The sequence below is a fragment of the Pleurodeles waltl genome, chromosome 5 (assembly GCF_031143425.1).
Source record: "Pleurodeles waltl isolate 20211129_DDA chromosome 5, aPleWal1.hap1.20221129, whole genome shotgun sequence".
Classification (NCBI taxonomy): domain Eukaryota; kingdom Metazoa; phylum Chordata; class Amphibia; order Caudata; family Salamandridae; genus Pleurodeles; species Pleurodeles waltl.
The window spans coordinates 169,842,843-169,861,604 of NC_090444.1; the positions used below are offsets into that span (position 1 = coordinate 169,842,843).

Consider the following 18,762-nt stretch of genomic DNA (forward strand, 5'->3'; position numbering starts at 1 on the left):
TTACTTCCTTTGTGGATAACACAGAAGATACGATATCCTAGGGGAATGGAGAGTGCTATATCAGGTGCTGAAGTTTCCTTCAGCCATGTTTCAGTCAAAAATATACAATTTCAGTATGATCGGATAGTAGATAAAACATCCTGGAAAAATGTTTAGGAAGCTACCTACAGTTGATGAGACAGGCCGTATATAAAAGTAACTCATCAGGAAAGGGTGACACCAGTAAATATGGTGAGTCACTGTTTGCAGTAGGTATCCAATCCTACCAGAGATTCACCAAGTGAACAATGCAGGGCAAACCCACAAGAGTCACAAATGCAACAATTTGTCATAACCTGTTCAATGTTAAAATACCTCAGAGGGAGGCAAATGCTGTGGTTGGGGTGAAATAGACAAGTGGGTGTGGAGTGAGGGAGCAACAGATGTGTATGAAAGCACTTTTTGGAATGTGGTGAGGCCAGTAGCAGATGGCAGCTGCTGTCACATTTAAAAAAAAATAAAAAAATTAAACATCTAGCTCCAAGAATGCAAGGGATATGACAGCAAAGGAGGAGTGGGTGAAGGGCGAGTGAAGAGAAAGGGGCAGGGTGCAGATATTTTACAAGAAGATAAGCAGGATACAAGAGAGTACAAGAAAACACATGCAGTCTCATCGAGTGAGTAATGAAAAATCAATAAGTAGATCCCTGAATGTGAGCAGTGGAAGTATACGAGTCAGACAATCAAAATCCTTTGGTAAAGAGGCTATTCTGCAGAGGCTAGACAAAAAGGAGAGGAAGGAAAACCATTGGATAAGAAAGAAGGAAAGAGAGTGACAATAAAGCCAATCAATGGTAAGAGCACGAGGCGGGCTCTAAAACCACAATAATGTTTTTGGTGTGGTGCACAAGAGGTCTTTTGCAAACAGTTAAAAAGCTGTCTGGTAAAACCTTAAAAGGGTTACCCTGCATTGTAGCACACCTTTCCTGCTGCTGTGCAGATCCAAGAGCAGCTTTACCTAAATTATTTTGTCACTAATGCTACTTCTTTGTTCTCCAATTCCAGACCTTTTATGCGGGATTTCCGTGCAAGTACACATCCGGACTTTCAAACAACCTGTGGTCTTCTCGAATAAGGGAAGGCCCCTCGGATCAAACTACAGTAGCAGAGCCAACATATGACTGCAGCCTGATGTCCGGTCCGAAGGGAGTTGGCGGACTTTACATATGTCACGTGAGGAGGCAAACTCAGTGACTTTGGATTTTGTGGAGTGCGATGTTCCCAAGTTTGCCAGGAGTATATATGATTGATAATATGCACATCCATAATTATTATATTTGTTAAGTGCAATGTCCAATTATCTTTTATGTCATTCAAATAATAAAGTAGTGAAATGCAGAGCGCCACAGAGAATTACATGTCTTAAAATAGATTTTTCAAATGTTTCCTGAATTTTGTCAATGTAGGTTGATTATGGAAACAGAAGGTGATTGTTGCAAGCTTAGCTGCTGTCCCTGTGAAGGCTCGACCATTCTGGCACTTTTTCAATCAGTGCTTAAGTCCACCACCCACCATCCCCACTCCATCGACCCACCTTCCCTTCCTAGTCAAATGCATTAGTAGGGTATTCTTTGTTACGCTTCCTAGCTGATTACAATTAGTACCATACCATCACATATGGTCTATTGTAGGTGTAAATGTTACATTTACTTAGTAGTTAAAAATAGGACATTTTAATTATTTCAAACACCCTCCATGTGTTACCCATAGCAAAATAGTTTTAAATATATTTTATAAACCATAATAAAACTTTTATTTACATTATTTTCAGTGCAGATATCATGGGTGGTCATAGAAAGGCAAGTTTGGAAATCCGTAGATGTTATTCATCAATTTCACATTATGTCAAGCCACAGTGGCTACCGCTGTAAGGTCACTTGCTGGCATACTGTGGGGCCTGAGGGAGCCTGGCAGGGTGGCCAAGGCCTTAAATTGGCAGGAGGAACCACACAACAAGTAAAAGTCAAAGCAAACAAAACATTGTGTTTGTTTTCACATGGTATTTACAAATGGGTGTTCACGTTCATATCAGACAGCACCAGGGGACTCTGTAGATCTCTAGGGAACACGCTGAGGGCCATAACATTCACCGGCAGCTTTACATCCTTGCATCTTTCACCTATGCCAATAACGTTTTTTTGCATGCCCTCAAGGGATCTTGCTGAAGTCTCTTTTTCTGGGCATGGGCAGTCCTTTTTAGGTTTTGGGTCTATGCCATTGAACTTCCTCAACCGCACCAAGGAGGAGTTGGGTGGGTGCCCAGTCTGTGGCACTGGTGTTTTTCTTACTAGGCCAGGAGGTGCACTGCTAGGGCACCACCTGTGATGTTAGCGTTTACTGTGCTAGAGAAGAACCCGTTGGGCATAGTCTGTGCCTGATAGCAGATGCCCTTTCATTGTCCGTTACATAAATTATCAATCTGTGAGTCTCGGGGAGGGCTGTGGCTTAAAGGGTGGTCTGTAAGGTCCGTGACTCTGAGCAGAGCACTGATGACTGCGGCACACACACATCCGTACTGGTGGATGTGTGGGTGGTTGTGGCCGGGGGACCCTTGATGACACTGGCCTGGTGAATCTCGCTTCCACCCTCAGTCCTCTCACTGTCACTCGGGGCCATGTCCAAGGACTCTGAGTCGCTGCTGTCACTCTCCGCCTCAGACCTACTCAGGCTGTTCTCCGGGTCCACTTCTAGTGACCCTGAGCAGGTCCCGGGCTTCTCAGCCTCCTCCTCCTTCTCTTTCTCCTTCTGAGCTTGGGCTTCCTTGGAGTGTCTCCACTTCATGCGCCGGTTCTGGAACCAGACCTTCACCTAAACCAAAGAAAAACAATGCGGTCAGGAAAGGAAAAAAATTTACCCAAACAGGAAAATCATGCAAAACTGATAGTCGACCATCATCAACTGTTCCTCATTACAAGTTTGTTTTATAAGTGTAAATGCATATAGGGGATTGCAAAGTTGTGAAGTCCATGGACTCATAACCTGCCATTTTTTTAAACCTGGGGAGCTCTGTAAAAGTATGAACCTCGTAAAGTTTTAAAAAAAGATGAAGGGCTCTTTACATTGTAAGGGTCTTGTGGCCACTACAGACCATGAGGCCATTACAGAGACTCTGCCCCTTTAAAAATACCCACTCATTCATTCATTCATTGTGCCATGGAATAGACTGGCGCAATACGAAAGCAGTTCACCTTGTCCCCTAATCTGAGCCCTTGCTCCCTCGCACCCCCACACAAAGATGGGTCAGCTCTCCTTTACCTCTCCCGCACAGCCGCTGTTACTTTAACCACGCAAAGCACAGCTTGCCCCCTACTGCTACTTGCACCTCATTCCAGTATATATAACACCACAGAGCATGATATATATATGTGTAGGTGGCTCTGAGGAAGACCAGCAGGACGATATGCGTCAGCCTTGCGTTCATAAATTGGCCAAAACTATCCTGGAGTGTGGATTCATGTCTCAGATTTTGAGTGCGTTTTTTACACACACACACACACACACACACATATATATATATATATATATATATATATATATATATATATCTCCATGACAGAGATAATTATGTCACCTGGTGTAATTGCAATTTCAAGACTTTTTATACAACATTATGCTGGTGTGATGTAAAGTTTACCCGGGTCTAGTGATTTTACCCTGCTGCACAAAGTTAGTCCCTTTCATCCAGGTTTTGAGTAAATACATTTGCTAAAACAAATTTATATGAAAAAATGCTAAGGCATAAACCCAATATGTATATGAGCACAGTATAAAAGCTTTTAATTACCACTGCGGTGGGAGTAAGTTAATAAACGGACCGTACACACAGTACCACTGAGGAAGAATTTGCACAAAATCTGGCGTTTAGTACAAACTAGCGAAACTGTCTAATGTTTAGTTTACTACGATTCAGGGGCTATCCCTAAATAAAGATGCATTTCCTATTTTTGTGCCCAGGGGAGCTTCTCGCTATAGCAAAAAACGCTGAGTAGATTTACAACAAACTTCGCATAAAAGTAGAACTTCACTCAGAAAGCATTCCTTTTTTATTTAATGTAAATCCAGTCAGACGTTTTTGAAAAAGGTACTGGGTGGGCTTCAAATGGTTCGTTTTTTGTACATTTTGGGTGTTAAACCTATAAGCAGGCAGCCTGTGACTACTAGCAATAACATTTGAATTTTGAATGAAATGAGACTGGCTAAAGAAGGGCTTGGGTTATATTTTCCACCATTTTGAAATTAGTAAATTTACCCAAATCCACGAGTTTCACAATGTGTGCAACACATTTCTCATAGAAAAAGGGTAACCAGATGACCAGTTCCCAGCCACAAAGGGGTCAAGACAGCTATCCAGAAGAATGGAAACGCACAAAAATGACATCATTGACATAAATCCATTTAGAGATCATCGAACTTGCAAATTGATGGGTCGCTACTTTATGTTCGGAAATAGGTGACATTTTCCCAAGCCAACAAGATTTAAGAAATATGTAAGTTTTAAAAAGGCAAACAAGTTGAATTCACATACTGTATACGGTGAATACGTATACAAGGTGCCACAGTCAACAGCAATGAAAGGCAGAGTAAGGTGGAGGAAGAAAGGCATAAGTCAATCCTTATGGTACAATACAAAGTACTTTTATAAAGAATAATCTCGCAAATAAAAAAAGTATACGAGGTAAAGATACCTTGTTTCAAAAAAAGAAAAACATAGGATTAAACCATCAGGCCTGTGATTGGTTGCATGGCATCTTGGGGTTTACACTTCGAGGGGTGCAGTCCTTGGCCCTATGTTTGGCCCTGCATTCATCCTCGGCTGTGCCCAACAGAAACCCATGCACAAAAGGAGCTACATGCCTGGCAGTAGCCCTGAGTCCTAATACTAACATTCCTTTTCAGGAAACTCAAAAAGTACTTAAAAAAACACTGTTAAAAAACATTATGGTTCAGCTATATTGCAAATACTGTGAAATTCACAGGTAAAAAAAAATAATTGAGAGAAATGACAATCAAAGTAAGGCTATGGCTCCAAGTCAAAAACTAAAAATCTTTGAAATTACAGACACTGTTGAAGCTGTTGTCTTCAAGGGGCAGCTAACAATGGGAACTTATTAAACTAGAATGCATGGGTTTACTTTCCATTACTAGATTGTTGATAAAAAAACAATACACAATGGCCAGAGTCTTTGGGACTATATGACCGTGTGCCTTCTGAGTTTACTGACTAGTTAAATATTTACTACATTTGCCATACAATTTGGCACATAATGTGCAGGTTTCAACAAAAGATAATGCATCTAGCTGAAATGGATTAAAATAATCCTGCCAGAGAATGTGCTGCATTTTTGTTTAATAATTTGTCTTTTCAGCTGCATCATTTAGATAATCATGCCACTTAATTTGATGCTCTATTGCTGCATCATTCTAAGGCATTTACAATAATGAAGCGCTGGAAAGTGGCATAGAGGCTACACCAAGGATGATGAAACCCAGGATTCACAGGACAGATAACATTTTCTGAAATGTGTGTTTCACACCATCGCATTCTGTGCAATAAAAACACCCAAACATATAATATTATATGAACTGTGATAAAAACGGTGTAGTTGTGGTTAGATTTGACTTTCAATTGAAAAGCCCTTTTTTGTTTTTTTTAAATAACTATTGAGCCGTTGGGCAAATCTACACAAAACCTTCCCCAAAAAAGTCAATTCAACTTAGGTTCTGCATAGCAAGATTTATGCAGATGCTTCAAGTGGGGGATAGGTTGGGCCTGCGTCCAACCTCCACTGCATGTGGCCAAACGTTATGTGCAGCGGGGCGGCAAGTGAACCGGGTTAGAAGCAGAACCTGCATCCAATCCTTGCTGCAACATGGGCCACGCACATTAGGGAATGCCCGCCTACTGTGGGCTGAGCTGGGGTCTGGCCTAACCATCACAGTGCAGCCAAATCAGGTTAGGATATGTGATATAAGCAAAAAATGATATTACCATTGTGAAGTATGGGAAGGAGCCATGGATCACTCACAGGTGAATCCTTGAGTGACTCATGCATACTCTCCCCCCATCAATTGTAATAAATAGCATATTACACTCATTATGTTTGCATATATATTTATGCTACACTCTTTTGTCATATATAATTGTTATAAAGACACTTCTCCATAAACACATCAAAGAGGGTTAAATGTATGTGGCATGATAAAAAAACAAAAGCAAGGTCCCACATGCATGGCCCCAGATGTTTCCTACTGCTATCTCCTAATAATGAATATTTGAGGCTTTAAGCAGCGTTTTCTGAACTCAGCAATACTGTACTGTGGTAATGACATAAAACCTTTGCAATACAATAATATGTAGCTAGCACACTCATTCTAAATAGTGTGGTATTGGCCACATTTATTGTTACTGGCTTGAAAAAACTAATAATAGTGTGTTGGTGACATCAAAACGATAATCTTATCAAGGTTCTGACTTTAAAACAGGACTAATATTGTGAAACAGCCCTGCTGCACCTTGCTGACTGACACTCCCACGATATAGAAAGTGTTTGCATTCATAATTATTCTAATACACGGGATTCTGTAATACCTGTATAAATGCACGTCTCTACTTTATAATTGTCGAACAGTGATGCACTCATTCGCCAATTATAAAGAAAACACATCATAACTCGATTATTATGAGTTATTACAAATTCTCCCGTCACAATGCCTGCTGCCAGCTGCTGGTGTGAAAGGCAGCTTAAGTCACAGACCATAATTGATGCAGCTGTTTAAAGCAACGAAAACGGAACGTTGTTTTTCTTTCTTCTGCTCTACTTTAATACAAGAAGAGAGAATATGTGTATTTTTACTTTCATTAGGTAGAGAAAAGCTAGAATCTTTCTGTATGTTTCTACACATTCCGAGCTACTGCAGCTTAAACAAATGACTTATTGAACTGTTTCAAATATCTGTTTGCAAAATATAGGTTTTTATGTTTTTAATTTTCCACTAGAGGTTATTTTATTCTTCATGTTTGCAAAGATGCTCGCTATTTCATATGAAAATTTTTGAAGTTCTAAACTCTTATAAAGGAACTCGACCTTAGGCCTTGTTCCTCTATATTGATGTGGAATTCCTCTGTTATTTGCTGTATTCTTATAATGTACTCCAGGAGAACGTTATCCCTTTAATTTTTCATTTTGTGATGCATACATAGGGGTGTATCACTCGGGGTTTAAAATCAAGAGTCTTGGGGGGAGAGCGTAGGCTTATTTTATCTTCCACTAAAGGTTATTGTCACTGGTAGTCAATGGAAACGAGAGAGTAAAGGCGCACAGCAAAATGTGGAAAAAGGTGTTTTGACCCTTGTGATTGATTTATGAGTGTGAATGTGAGTAACCTATGTTTATGTAAGTCACAAAATATTTACAAAATTTCAAGAAGCGCACACGGCATCAAATGAGAACACTCAATTTACATGAGTGCATTTTGTACCTGAATGTTTCCTCCTAAATTCACCTGTGGGCCTCCCGAGGGGTCTGTCGGAAAACTAGGCATGAAAACCACATGCAAACGTCTTTCAATTTCATATACCCCTTGACTATAACTTTTGGAGCATTTATGAGTATGTGCAATTATATTTCCAATACTATCTGCAGACGGTATAGCTGGAAGGTCAGAGCTGCTGCAAAAAGGGTGACATGCAGGGGCATAGCGACCATAGGTGCATCAGGTGCAGTGGCACCGCACACCACATCCCTGATCACTCCACTGAACTCTGATTAATACATGATTCTAAGTTCAAACAGAGGTCAATGGGCCAACTGGCTTCACTGCACTCGAGCTAATGACACACTGGCTATACTACTGGTGAGAGGGAACAATAATGACATCAACTGAGTAGGGCAGAGGCTCCGAACCAATGGTACGGGGACGCGTGGGGGCCTCGAAGCCTCTGCAGGGGGTCCGTGACTGTTTAGAAAATTAACTAAAATCAACAGAATTATAAAGTGTATATGAATAAAGTGGCTAAATGTACAATCAAATTTTTTTAAACGTACTGTAAATGTCAATTAAATTTTAAATTGGAGGCTTAAAGTTAAATTAGTATGCGCAGATTTATTTGTGGGAGCAGTGCCGGTGCATCAAACAGAATATAGTATGCACAATATGTGGTTTCAATTGAATTTAGAAAAGCTCCAACCTTCCTATTAAAATTACAATTTGTATTCTTTTAATTGTAATTGTTGGAAATTAAATGTGTTATCATTTGTGTATGTGTTTGATAGAATGCTTGCTTCTGTTTTTTTTTCTGTATTATTTTGCAGTTGAAATCATCAACACTGTTTAGGCCTGGGTCCCCCGCTTCCAGCAATGATTGGGTATTTGGGGTCCCCAGATACCAATAATGGTTCAGTGGAGGTCCCTGGGTTCCAGTAAAGCTAAAGTGGGGCTCCAAAGAAGTCAAAAGGTTGGTAACTACTGGTGAAGGGGATGGAGCAGGAAAGGAAATGAGAGGGAAAAATAGTGAGAACAGAGTGAGCTCCTAAAAATATTTAAATTTAAAATAATGTATTTTACTGATATATGCAAAGTTGGGGATCAGAAAATAGATATCCGTCTTTCTTTAGCAAATCTGATATACACGGGACTTCCCTATAGCAGCTATACCTTAGAACATTTAGCATATACCGCCAACAGATGTAAATTAAGAACAGACATAGCCATTACTCACGAGAATTTTTCGTGCTCCTGTTTTTGCAAATCAAGGTGCTGGTAATTTTAAAATGATTTGTACTTTTACTTGTATTTCAGGAAAGAAAAGTTGTGGAAAAGTCATCATTTTTTAGAAGGAAATCAGTAACAGGCTGGACCAGCCCGGTTTATATATAGAAGTGAACTCTTTCCCACTCACCGCTGGCAGGAACTACTCGTGGAGGCAGCTCAGTGGTAGATCGTGGGACGAGGAACGGCTTCACGATTTCACCTGGCTGTTATTTGGATTTTAATTCATATTTTTTTAATTAAAAAGTTTGAGCATCCCCATTGACATTCCCACTGCAGAGGGACAATAGGTTTTATTTGTATACGATGGAGCTTTTCTGAACGATAAATGATATCAGCATAACGTTTTCAAAGGAAAACAATATCCTGTAAATTAGGGTATTTAAAAAAGCAACTACATATTACAAATAGTTTATTCTATATGTTTGAGGATGTTGAGACATCAAAACGTAGTACATTTTGTCAAATCGAGAGATGGCAATACTGAACGATGATACATTTTACTTGTTATGTATTGTTATAGTACATCACACAATACTGTTTTGAATCCTCCATTTGGTGGAAATCTGTATTTTCCAAAAATTAAATAAAATATATCAATATGAGATTATTTTGACAAATTGTGGGTTTATGATACTGTTTTTTAATAATATTTGAAGCTTTCAATTAGCTAGAATCCAGGCTTCACGTACCGCGTCCTTCGTGTAAATTGTTGAAAATAAATTACAGGTGTGAAGTAACCCCTATGAATTCGTGGGTTTGCAAGTACTGTTTGTCCAAAGTGCTATTAATTGTCCCGTGAATTACAAATACGAACAAGTGAGATTAATTATTTTTAACATGTAAAAGATATATAACAAAGAGCGATGCCCTGGTTTGATAATGCTGCAGCAGGGTACCTGTAACTTAGGGTTAGCCAGGAGGCAGCGAGGCGATGGCTAGACATTGGGATGGGCGAGTACGTACACAGGCTGACATATATCACTTTCCAGCTAAAGGCAGGTTTTCAAAAAGACACACAACCCTTATATACAATAAAATCACTAACACTGGGCTTCCAAAAGGAAGCAAGCTACCTGTCTGCAAAGCGCTTTGTCGAGGGTGGCAAGCGCTATATAAATATTCTTCCCACCTCACAGACTCCCTCATTAGGGCATAGGCAAAATGTTTTCCCCAAGTAGGTAGTGAAATTTATACAGAAAAGGCACTTTGATGCTGCAGTGATATTTACTATGCAGAAATTATACATATATATATATATATATATATATATATAGATATATAGATATATATATATATATAGATAGATAGATAGATAGATAGATATATAGATATATATTTCTCAGAGCTCTCGAGCTCAATGTGTGACCTGAATACAATGTTCCAATAGCATATCCTATCAAGTGTCCTGAAGGAAGCACTTGTTGGATGTCGGGTAAGTGATCAAAAGCGGCCCAGGAGAGCTTTAGGAGGTAGACGGGTCCACAGAGCCCAAGAGAGATGTCAGACAGATAGGGTGAACAGACGTCCCGGATTTCAGAAGACTGCACCGGTCCCGAGCTTTTGTTCATTTTAAATGCATGTCCCGTTTTTTGGGGCAAATGTCATTCAACCTGTGAACCTTTTGTTCATTTTAAATAAATGTCCCGCTTTTGGGGACAAGGGTCAGGTCAACCTGCGAGTCAGATGTGAAAGGTATGCTCCTCTTTCACATACAGCTCTAGAGTCCTAAATAACTGAAGAAGAAATGTACTGGTTTCTGCACGTCTGCTGCTGCCCACGCCTGGTGTGCGTGTGTCTCACGTACATTTACAGGACGGGCCAGATATAAAAGTGAGACTAAAGGCTTTAGTCCTACTTTTATGTCTGACCTGTCCTGGTCTTTCCTTTTCCTTTCCTGTCACCCTACAGCCACCATTTGTGCAGAGCGCCTGAGCTCTGATTGGAGTCGGACGGAGCCGGAGGGCCCGGGCCCCTGTGTCTGTCAGAAGCTGCTGCCATCGGGGCAGCGCCCCCCGGCTACAGACTCCAGGGATCGCCCGAAACTCCCCTCCGCGCCGCTGCCGCAGAATGCATTGTAAAACGAAAACGGCAATTTCACTTCCCTCCACTTGCAAAATGTCACAATCCAGGCTGACTCGGCTTTACATCTGAACTTTTAATTCTCCTTTTAAAAAAGATATCCGGAAACGGCGATTTGTGTATGTCACTCGGCGTGCGATACTGACAGTGTGTGTTTACAGCACGTTTGTAATGTACATCTGCCAAAACAAACATGATGCTTGGGCGAACAGCCAAGAAGGTCAAATGAAGCCTACGAAGCTTGGCTAAAAAAACAACAATCTACTGCGTAATAAAACACTCAAGTGCGGTAATCAGAAGCCGCGGTGCCTTCCAGAGAAAAAAAGATGATTGGTTTTCCGAAAGAAAAAAATCCCCATCAAATAAAATGCTGCAAATCAAGTTACTATTCTGCTAAAAAAGAAATAATGTTCAACTCAAAATATGTTTGATCTGTTAAAAATCAAATAGTATTCCACTGCAATTCTCTGGAACTAAATTATGCTAAAGTATAACAATGTCATAAATGTATAGTACTGATCGAGTAAAAAATAATATTGCTCTGAACAATGGCATACTGTTAGAAAAAATATATAATTTTGCTGTGCAAATTTTGTTATTAATGTTATATAAAAAATACTAGCCCGTTCTATTGTAAAGTACATGACAGTGCTTCTCTAAGTACATACACAGGGGTACCGTTACGTCTTTTAAGGTCATTGACAATGGTTGTCTGTAATCGGTGAAGTTAATTATTTTTAAGGAGGACTGATGTAGCGCTGACGTGTCTCCTCAGCAACTTCAGGGCACATGAAATAGAAGGTGCCGCTGTTTGCTTTCAGGGCCTGATAACACCAAGGTTCACAACACAAAATTCAAGAACCGACAGCTAATTATATGGTGCATATTTACATGATAAGTTGGGTGCCAGTAATATGCCTCGAAGCGCTATTTGGTGCAGTGCCTTCTCCCAAGATTCTGAAGGGTTTCACTGGCGATTGGAGTCTTTGAGAGTAGAGAGTGAGGGTATTTGTAGTTTCTTATCAGTATTATAAGCAGGCTGGGTGCAGCCGTGGTCCTGCCAGGGGCTCATATGATGAGTGGGTTAATAGAGGCACGCAGCGCCAAGTGGGTTCTTATGTGTGCAGATTCACTGGAGTATTGAATGGTGTTGTGTGTCCCTTAATAATAACTGCCTAAACAGTACGTGGCAAGTAGAATGGAATAACCGACCTCGTTTTTAATACGACTCCATTTTCTGAATCCTACGGGATCCCTCCTAACAAAATGGCGACAGGTACATTCATCTCAGAGAAGTCAATGTACAATCTATAATGCACACAGTAGGCTTGCTTTAAGGGCTATGTGTTGTGCTACTAAATAAAGATGGAAGCGGGGGTCACACAAACTCGAAAAATTGAGTTTTAAAAGTGTAATAAAAATAGCCCCCTGTGGCTGTAAGTGGAGAACTAATAACCGCATACTTCCGGACATATTTTTCTAAACAAACATGCTACTTATGCGTCTACCCGTCAGGGCCGGCAGAGCCTCGTCCCCAACACACCAATGACGTCACTAACAATGACCCTGAGGAATATTCCAGAAGATTCAGAAAAGGAGCGAGGATTTTGCGACTCTTCCAATAAATCTTGATCGTACAGTGACTTATATAAACTCCATGTGGCTATTTAGAAAACAACAAAACAGAACCATGTCAATGCTCTTTGTCTGACGTCCAAGCGCTAACCATAACCTATGGACGTCCTTCGCTTGTTTGTCGAAACCGGCGCCGAGGCAAATCCACGCATGTTCGGCCTTATTCCGCTGTGTCATCGTTAACGCCACTGAGGAGAAAACCTTTAAAACAACCCAACGAAATTTCCTTTGAAGTACAACAAATCTAAGGCTGAAAAGCGGAAATCAGTAACCAGAGAAAAGTCTGGAGAAAAGCAGTTTATCTGTCAAAAGCGCTTAATAGCCAAAGGGAATGGAGTACGGCCGCGTACAGCCGCGGGTTCGGTACCCTGCGCCGCTACTCAGAGCTCACACGGAAGTAAATGAGGCACCTGCTGAGTGAGGGGCACCTCATCTGTGCCCACAAACCCGACACCCCGAAGTCCCCCTTCAGTCCTCCACGCACAAACCAAAGAAACTGCCCGTGGGCGTGGGGGAAAAGGGGTATCAAATTCGGCCTTGAAAAGCGCCTAGAATGGCACTACTTAGGTATTTACCGCCCATTTACAAAATAGAAGGACAACAAAAAATAAACATTGTGGATAAGAAAGATAATAAAGAATTGAGGCGATTCATGGTTAGAGCAGTGGCTAAAAGTTTACCGCTGCCTGAACCGCGCGAGTGAGGTCACTCCAGTTTATGATACCATGTGCTCAAGACATCCTAATGTTTCATTATTTCTATAGATGTGTTACCCTAGCTCGACTGAGATACCGATGTGTTGTCGATTACTTAATACCTCTTACGCTGCTTTAAATACTAAGGCCAAAGAGAACGTGCGTCACCTTTGCAATGCCCTGCTTCTTCCTTTTGGACCTTGAGGGACGACATGTAGGGACCCCCTCCGGGACTCTGCCAGGAGCTGTCAGGCCAGAGTACTGTGCTGAAGGGGTCCCCTGGAGCTCAGCTCCCGCCCCACGGGGTTCTGCGTGGGCCTTTGTTACGCCAGTGGCTGCGCCCACTGCTGTGGCGTAACAAAGGCTCCCGCGATTGGAGGGGGTCCATTCCCCCCCCCCCCCAGCACAGTACCCTGGCCTGAGAGGCCGGAGCCTACTGTGCAGGATGGGCCCTCAAGTTTCTTTGCGCCAATGGCACCCTGCAGCCCCGCCTCCTCCCCGCAAACCCCGCACAGTCCCGAAGCCTCACCTGCGCGTCGGTGAGCCCCAGCATAGCGGCCAGCTGCTTCCGGTCCGGCTTGGTGACGTACTTCTGGATCTCGAAGCGCTTCTCCAGGCCCTTCCGCTGCAGGTTGGAGAAGACGGCGCGGGACCAGGAGCGCTTCCGCTTGTAGGTCTGCGGCATGGTGTCCTTGGTGAGCACGGCATAGGGGCCTGTGTGGGGAGGGAGGAGGGAGAGGTGCGGGTTACACCACAGGTCTAAGGGGAGCCCTCCCAGAGCACCCCACAAGCACAAACCACTGCTTGGCGCCAAAGTGGGCCTAGGAATCTGCTGTAGAGTGTGGCAATAAATGCAATACTTGTAAATCAAGACACTGTTCAACAAAAAGAAACACTCTCTCTGCATTTCTGTCACTGGTCACAGTTTCCATTTCAGGTGTGTGGCTGCATCAGAGCTTCAAACTGAGGAAACAAACATTTCTAATGGAGAAATTCAACACGCTGTCACCTCTCATCGCTAATGTATACCACATTCAAAAAGATTTCCCCTGGAACAAATCTAATCATGCCTGTGGAGCCTTTAACATTAATTTCAACAAATCTCTGTGAAACACAGCTGAATTCGAACATAACACAGCCGCTCCAGCTTTGCCCGGAAAAGATCTGATATTGAAGAAGTGAAGTCTCGTACGATGAATCGGTGATGACTGCCTAGAGTTTTTTTTGTTTTTTTGTTGCTGTAGCAGTCTCCCCATCTTGCGTACCCTCACTATACGCCGTCTACTCCTCGAGCCCCTCACCCCTCATCCACCCATGTCAGTGCAGATTAGCCTAAACTCCCGCTGTCGGTGAAGGGTTTTCTTTTCTCGTGCCAGACTGTTTACTCCAATAGCCCCTTCTGTGCCCTCGCTCGGAAGTACAAACAGGAATTCCGGTGCACTGGGGAGAGAGATGCCCGCACCCTCATTGGCACCTGATGCACGTGTCAGCTGACGTCAGCATTACTAGGTAATTTGGCTGCTGTGCTCTTTTTCCTGCAACCCCAGGGCCTTGTATTAAGTGGCAATTTAGGTCATCGTCTTTATATATTTAATCACTTTGGATTTTCGTTTCGAGAGCAATAGTTAACATTAGGGTACGTTCATTATTTGAATATAAAGCCCCGCAGATTTAGTCGAGTAAAATATATATATTTTTTTTTATTATGGTGCAAATCGCGGACGCTTGTGCTCTGGTCGTAATTTGCTCAGGACTCCGCTGAAAATTATAATTGACCAATTACACAGCCGTGACACGTGCGTTTTTTTGGGCATTGAACTATATGCAATAAGAACACGACTGAGTAGAAAATATATAATACAAACTAACCCGAATAAACACTGTCAGATACACAAATGAGTCCAAGAAGAAGGTAAGAGTCTCTTCTTGGTGCATTGTTTGTCTAAAGACACATGCCGAGTCTGGGCCTATTACACTCTGAGAACTGCTCAGTGACTTTGTCACTATGAGAGACTCGATCAGATGCTCCGCTGCTTTGTACCATTTTCACATAGCTGTGCACTGAAGCCCATCTGCAGGGGCCTGTTCCATTTCACTAGGCTCTTGTGCAAACTCTTGTGGATTCTCTTTGTACCTGAACACCAAGAAACTGCGGCAGATTCTTTAGACTTTCTCCAGTGCCAGTGTGTGTCCCCCAAACCGTGTGCGGCGCTAGAATTAATGGGCCGTGCCCCAGGCGGTTACACATTTGTTCAAGAGGAACTATCCGTTCATTCAACACAGGTATCTTTGCATCGTTACATGTACTATTTAAAAGCCGATATTCTGGTGCAGACACAGGATACGTGCTTTTTTTCCCCCAAAAAAAGAAAAACATGTTTCCCTTCTACGCTATACTGTCTTTAGGAACACAGAAGAGGGAACGGGGGTGAGCTCCCCCTCTCGGTGGCAGGGGTGTCTGGTAGAGAAAGAGATGTACCTGGAAACGTGTCCTGAAACTGCTGCTGCGCTGTGCTCCGTGGATGTGTGTGTAGGGCCCCCAGGACGGAGGAGGCCTCGGGCCCGGGCTCTAGCGCTGTGAAGTACTGGCCGGACGAAGGCTGCAAGTGGGGGGCGTGAGCCCCGGTCTGCCGGCCCGCGCTTAATAAGGAGGTGAGATCTGTGGTCACAGAAACAAGGAGAGGCTCCGTTATTAGAATATTGCCTAGTCAACATCCTGCACTGTGTGGGGTGCGTGCGTGCGCTGTGTGCAATCCATGGCGAAATGCGTTCTCATCACTGGTGTGGTGCTTTCAAGGCACACTGGAATGCAGCGCTCACCCGCTGCACACGCTGCCAGTGCTAGCTACATTCAGTGTCAGGCAAGACTTTCTCTGTGTGTAAAAGGGGCCATCCTTCACTGGATGGGCCCTTTAAGGCACAAAGCAGGACTCCTCATGTCACATGATTTCACAATGCCCCCCAACCCCTCAGCTGACGTCATCAAAGGAAGCAGCAATCTAGAACGTCTATGTGGGTGATTGTTAGAGATGCAGGATGGGGCAATGGGACATGCGCTTCCTCTACACTGAATGGGTCTCTTAAAAGCAGTTTAACTCACTTATGGCTTCAGAAGAATACATTGTGGGCCAAACAAGGACTCAGAGTAGATTGCGGCCTGGAGCACGACCCGTCTCTGCAACACACCGCGTGTCGGCCCAGTACCTCACAAGCACAGTACAGTTTGTGCCTGGACCCCGGCTAACCCTCAGAGCTGGGAATACCTGACCTTGCAGTACAGATAACAGACAACTAGGCTGCATGCATGTGCGTGAGTGCACTCTCCTGGTTACAGAGTGTGCATGTCGTACGGAAGGGAAACCATGGGTTTCAGTGACACTTCCGTCCTCCTCACCGAGGTATTATCCGACCTACATGAGCCGCAGAATCTTTTAACTTGGCGTGAGGCCTCCCTAACAAGAGAACCCCTCTATAGAAGCGCTTTAAAGGAACCCCTCAATAGAAAAAACGATCGAACGTTCAAAGGTGCCCAGTAATTATATCGTGCACTTTCGCTTAAGTGAAGGGGGTGTCTTGCCAGCTTTAGCAGCGTATATGCTTTTATTTTACTGCTTTCATAACTGTACAAGCTGCTAAAATATCCATTAGTTTAATGCAATCTAAGGTCCCCATAAATACTGTTTTTTGCCATATCATGCAAGGCATGCCGGTATCAGCATCTCAGGGAGACAATGCGTATTAAGTGCCTATGTAAAGACCGTGTGGTCCCTTTTTCAGGTACGACGGCAGTTTAATGGGAGCGAGATGTGGAACAGAAATACTCAGATCTCGGATGAGCCGTGCCAATACTCTAAGTGAGCGGCCTAGTCTGCAACGTTCAGATGCGTTCCCCAAAATGTGTATAATGATTTTCTGAAGCTGTGCTGCCCCACGCCAGCTTCTGTTTCATCTCTATATCTATTTGCCTTTAGATGAAAGATAACTGCATATCCTAAACAGAACCTTTTCTGACACTGGCATTGAGATTGACAAGGTTTTTGACGGAACATTAGCAGAGGTGACTTCAGGGACCCTTGTTAAACAGTGCCAAGTTGATATGTCCTGCAGAGGGTACAGTAGCCCGCCTGCAGTGGTGAAACAAGGGGTGGGTGCAGACTGAAGTGTGGTGTCAGGTTTGTTGAGATACATGCTACAATACAGAATACACAGCTCAGCTTGGGGCGACTTACCTCTCAGAGTGTTGCCTTCTCTCACTTTAGGGTCGAACTCCGCAGACAGGATGCGGTCGATGCCGAACTTGAGGTCTTTGCTGGCCGGGGCCGGCTGTGCTGAACAGCCCATGGTGTAGCGCCCCCCGGGGGAGCCGCAGCCCAGCCTGGGGTGCTGGTGGTAGGCGGAGAGCGGGGACAACCGAGGGCTGTAGGGGTCCACGGGCGTGGGCCGCACCGGCGAGGAGGCCTGCAGGTGCGAGGGTCCCGGCTGGAGGCCCTCGGCCGCTTCCCCGCCTCCCTGCGGTTGGTGCCGGGGGTGCAGAATGTCAGCGATGCAAAAGGATGGCGCCGGCTTCTTGGCGCTGTCCAGCGCCGGGTACACGGCGGCCCCCGAGCAGTAGGCGGACCAGAGGCTGAAGGAGGAGGAGTAGAAGGGGGCCAGCCCGGCCGCCGTGGTGTACATGGCCCGAGCCTAGAAGTCAGGAAAAAAAGAATCCTTGGGGGTGGCGGGAGGATGCAAGAAGCGAGGCAGAAGCGGGATACGAAGCGCTCTCCTCCGCTCAGCGCTATATTCCCCTTAGCGCTACACTTCCTCCCGGCTAGGACCGCTCGCTCCGAGCTCCGAGTAAACTCTCACCGCTCGGCCGGCCGCCCAGTCCTAGCACTTGCACAATCCGGCGCCGCTGATTGGCCTTCAGGCTTCGGAGTCACAATGAGATGAAGTGAGCTGGGCGTGGCCTAAGTGGGCTGGTCCCGGGTGGGACCGCGTAGGCCACGCCCCTCCGGCCAGCGCGTTGCTCTGAGGATTTCTGCAAGTCCGGAGCAAGCGCTGCGCTTTGTGTCCCAAGACCCGTCCTCGTTACCAGTGCACCGGGGGTGGGAGTTAGGGGGAAGGCAGGGCTAGAGAGAATCATTATTAATTTATTTACTTGAGGAGTTTAAATTTTTTGACAAGACGCTGAAACACCACGTTAAAATGCACTCACAAGCACATAAATAATCTGTCGTCACTTCAATCGGGCCCAGCAAACATTGAGAGGGACAATAACGTTTAATTGTCTTTCCTGTGCGATCTCCTAAACCTAGGAAAATAGCGAAACAGATTGTGAAGCTGCTCCCGCTAGTTATCTTCAAGTTTTTGGAACCTAGCGCCAGATGCGGGACGCTTCTATGGCAAAAGTCAAGGCGCTGAGTGTCGGTTCTCAGCTGTGTAGCTACTGTGTCCAGTCCCTCAATTCGTAGGCGGCACTGCTTAAATTATTACTATTGTTATGAAGCACATTCACCGGGTGACCATGCAGTCTAACGTCCCCTCCAGTTTTGGAAGAAAT

At 44.0% G+C, this 18,762-nt stretch overlaps 1 protein-coding gene across 2 annotated transcripts; it reads right to left on the reverse strand.

Moving 5' to 3' along the window:
• Positions 1 to 1,768: 1,768 nt before the first annotated feature.
• Positions 1,769 to 18,166, reverse strand: HLX (H2.0 like homeobox). Of its 2 annotated transcripts, XM_069233859.1 has the most exons (4): positions 17,450 to 18,166; positions 15,700 to 15,879; positions 13,750 to 13,934; positions 1,769 to 2,847 (listed from the first exon to the last, which is right to left on the reverse strand). In XM_069233859.1, exons 1-4 carry the CDS (start codon positions 17,892 to 17,894, stop codon positions 2,485 to 2,487), a joined length of 1,173 nt encoding a protein of 390 aa, XP_069089960.1. In that variant the 5' UTR covers positions 17,895 to 18,166; the 3' UTR covers positions 1,769 to 2,484. The 2 variants fall into 2 exon arrangements, with proteins under 2 accessions (XP_069089960.1, XP_069089961.1); XM_069233860.1 differs by lacking the exon at positions 15,700 to 15,879 and having other exon boundaries at positions 17,450 to 18,164.
• Between the last annotated feature and the right edge of the window lie 596 nt (positions 18,167 to 18,762).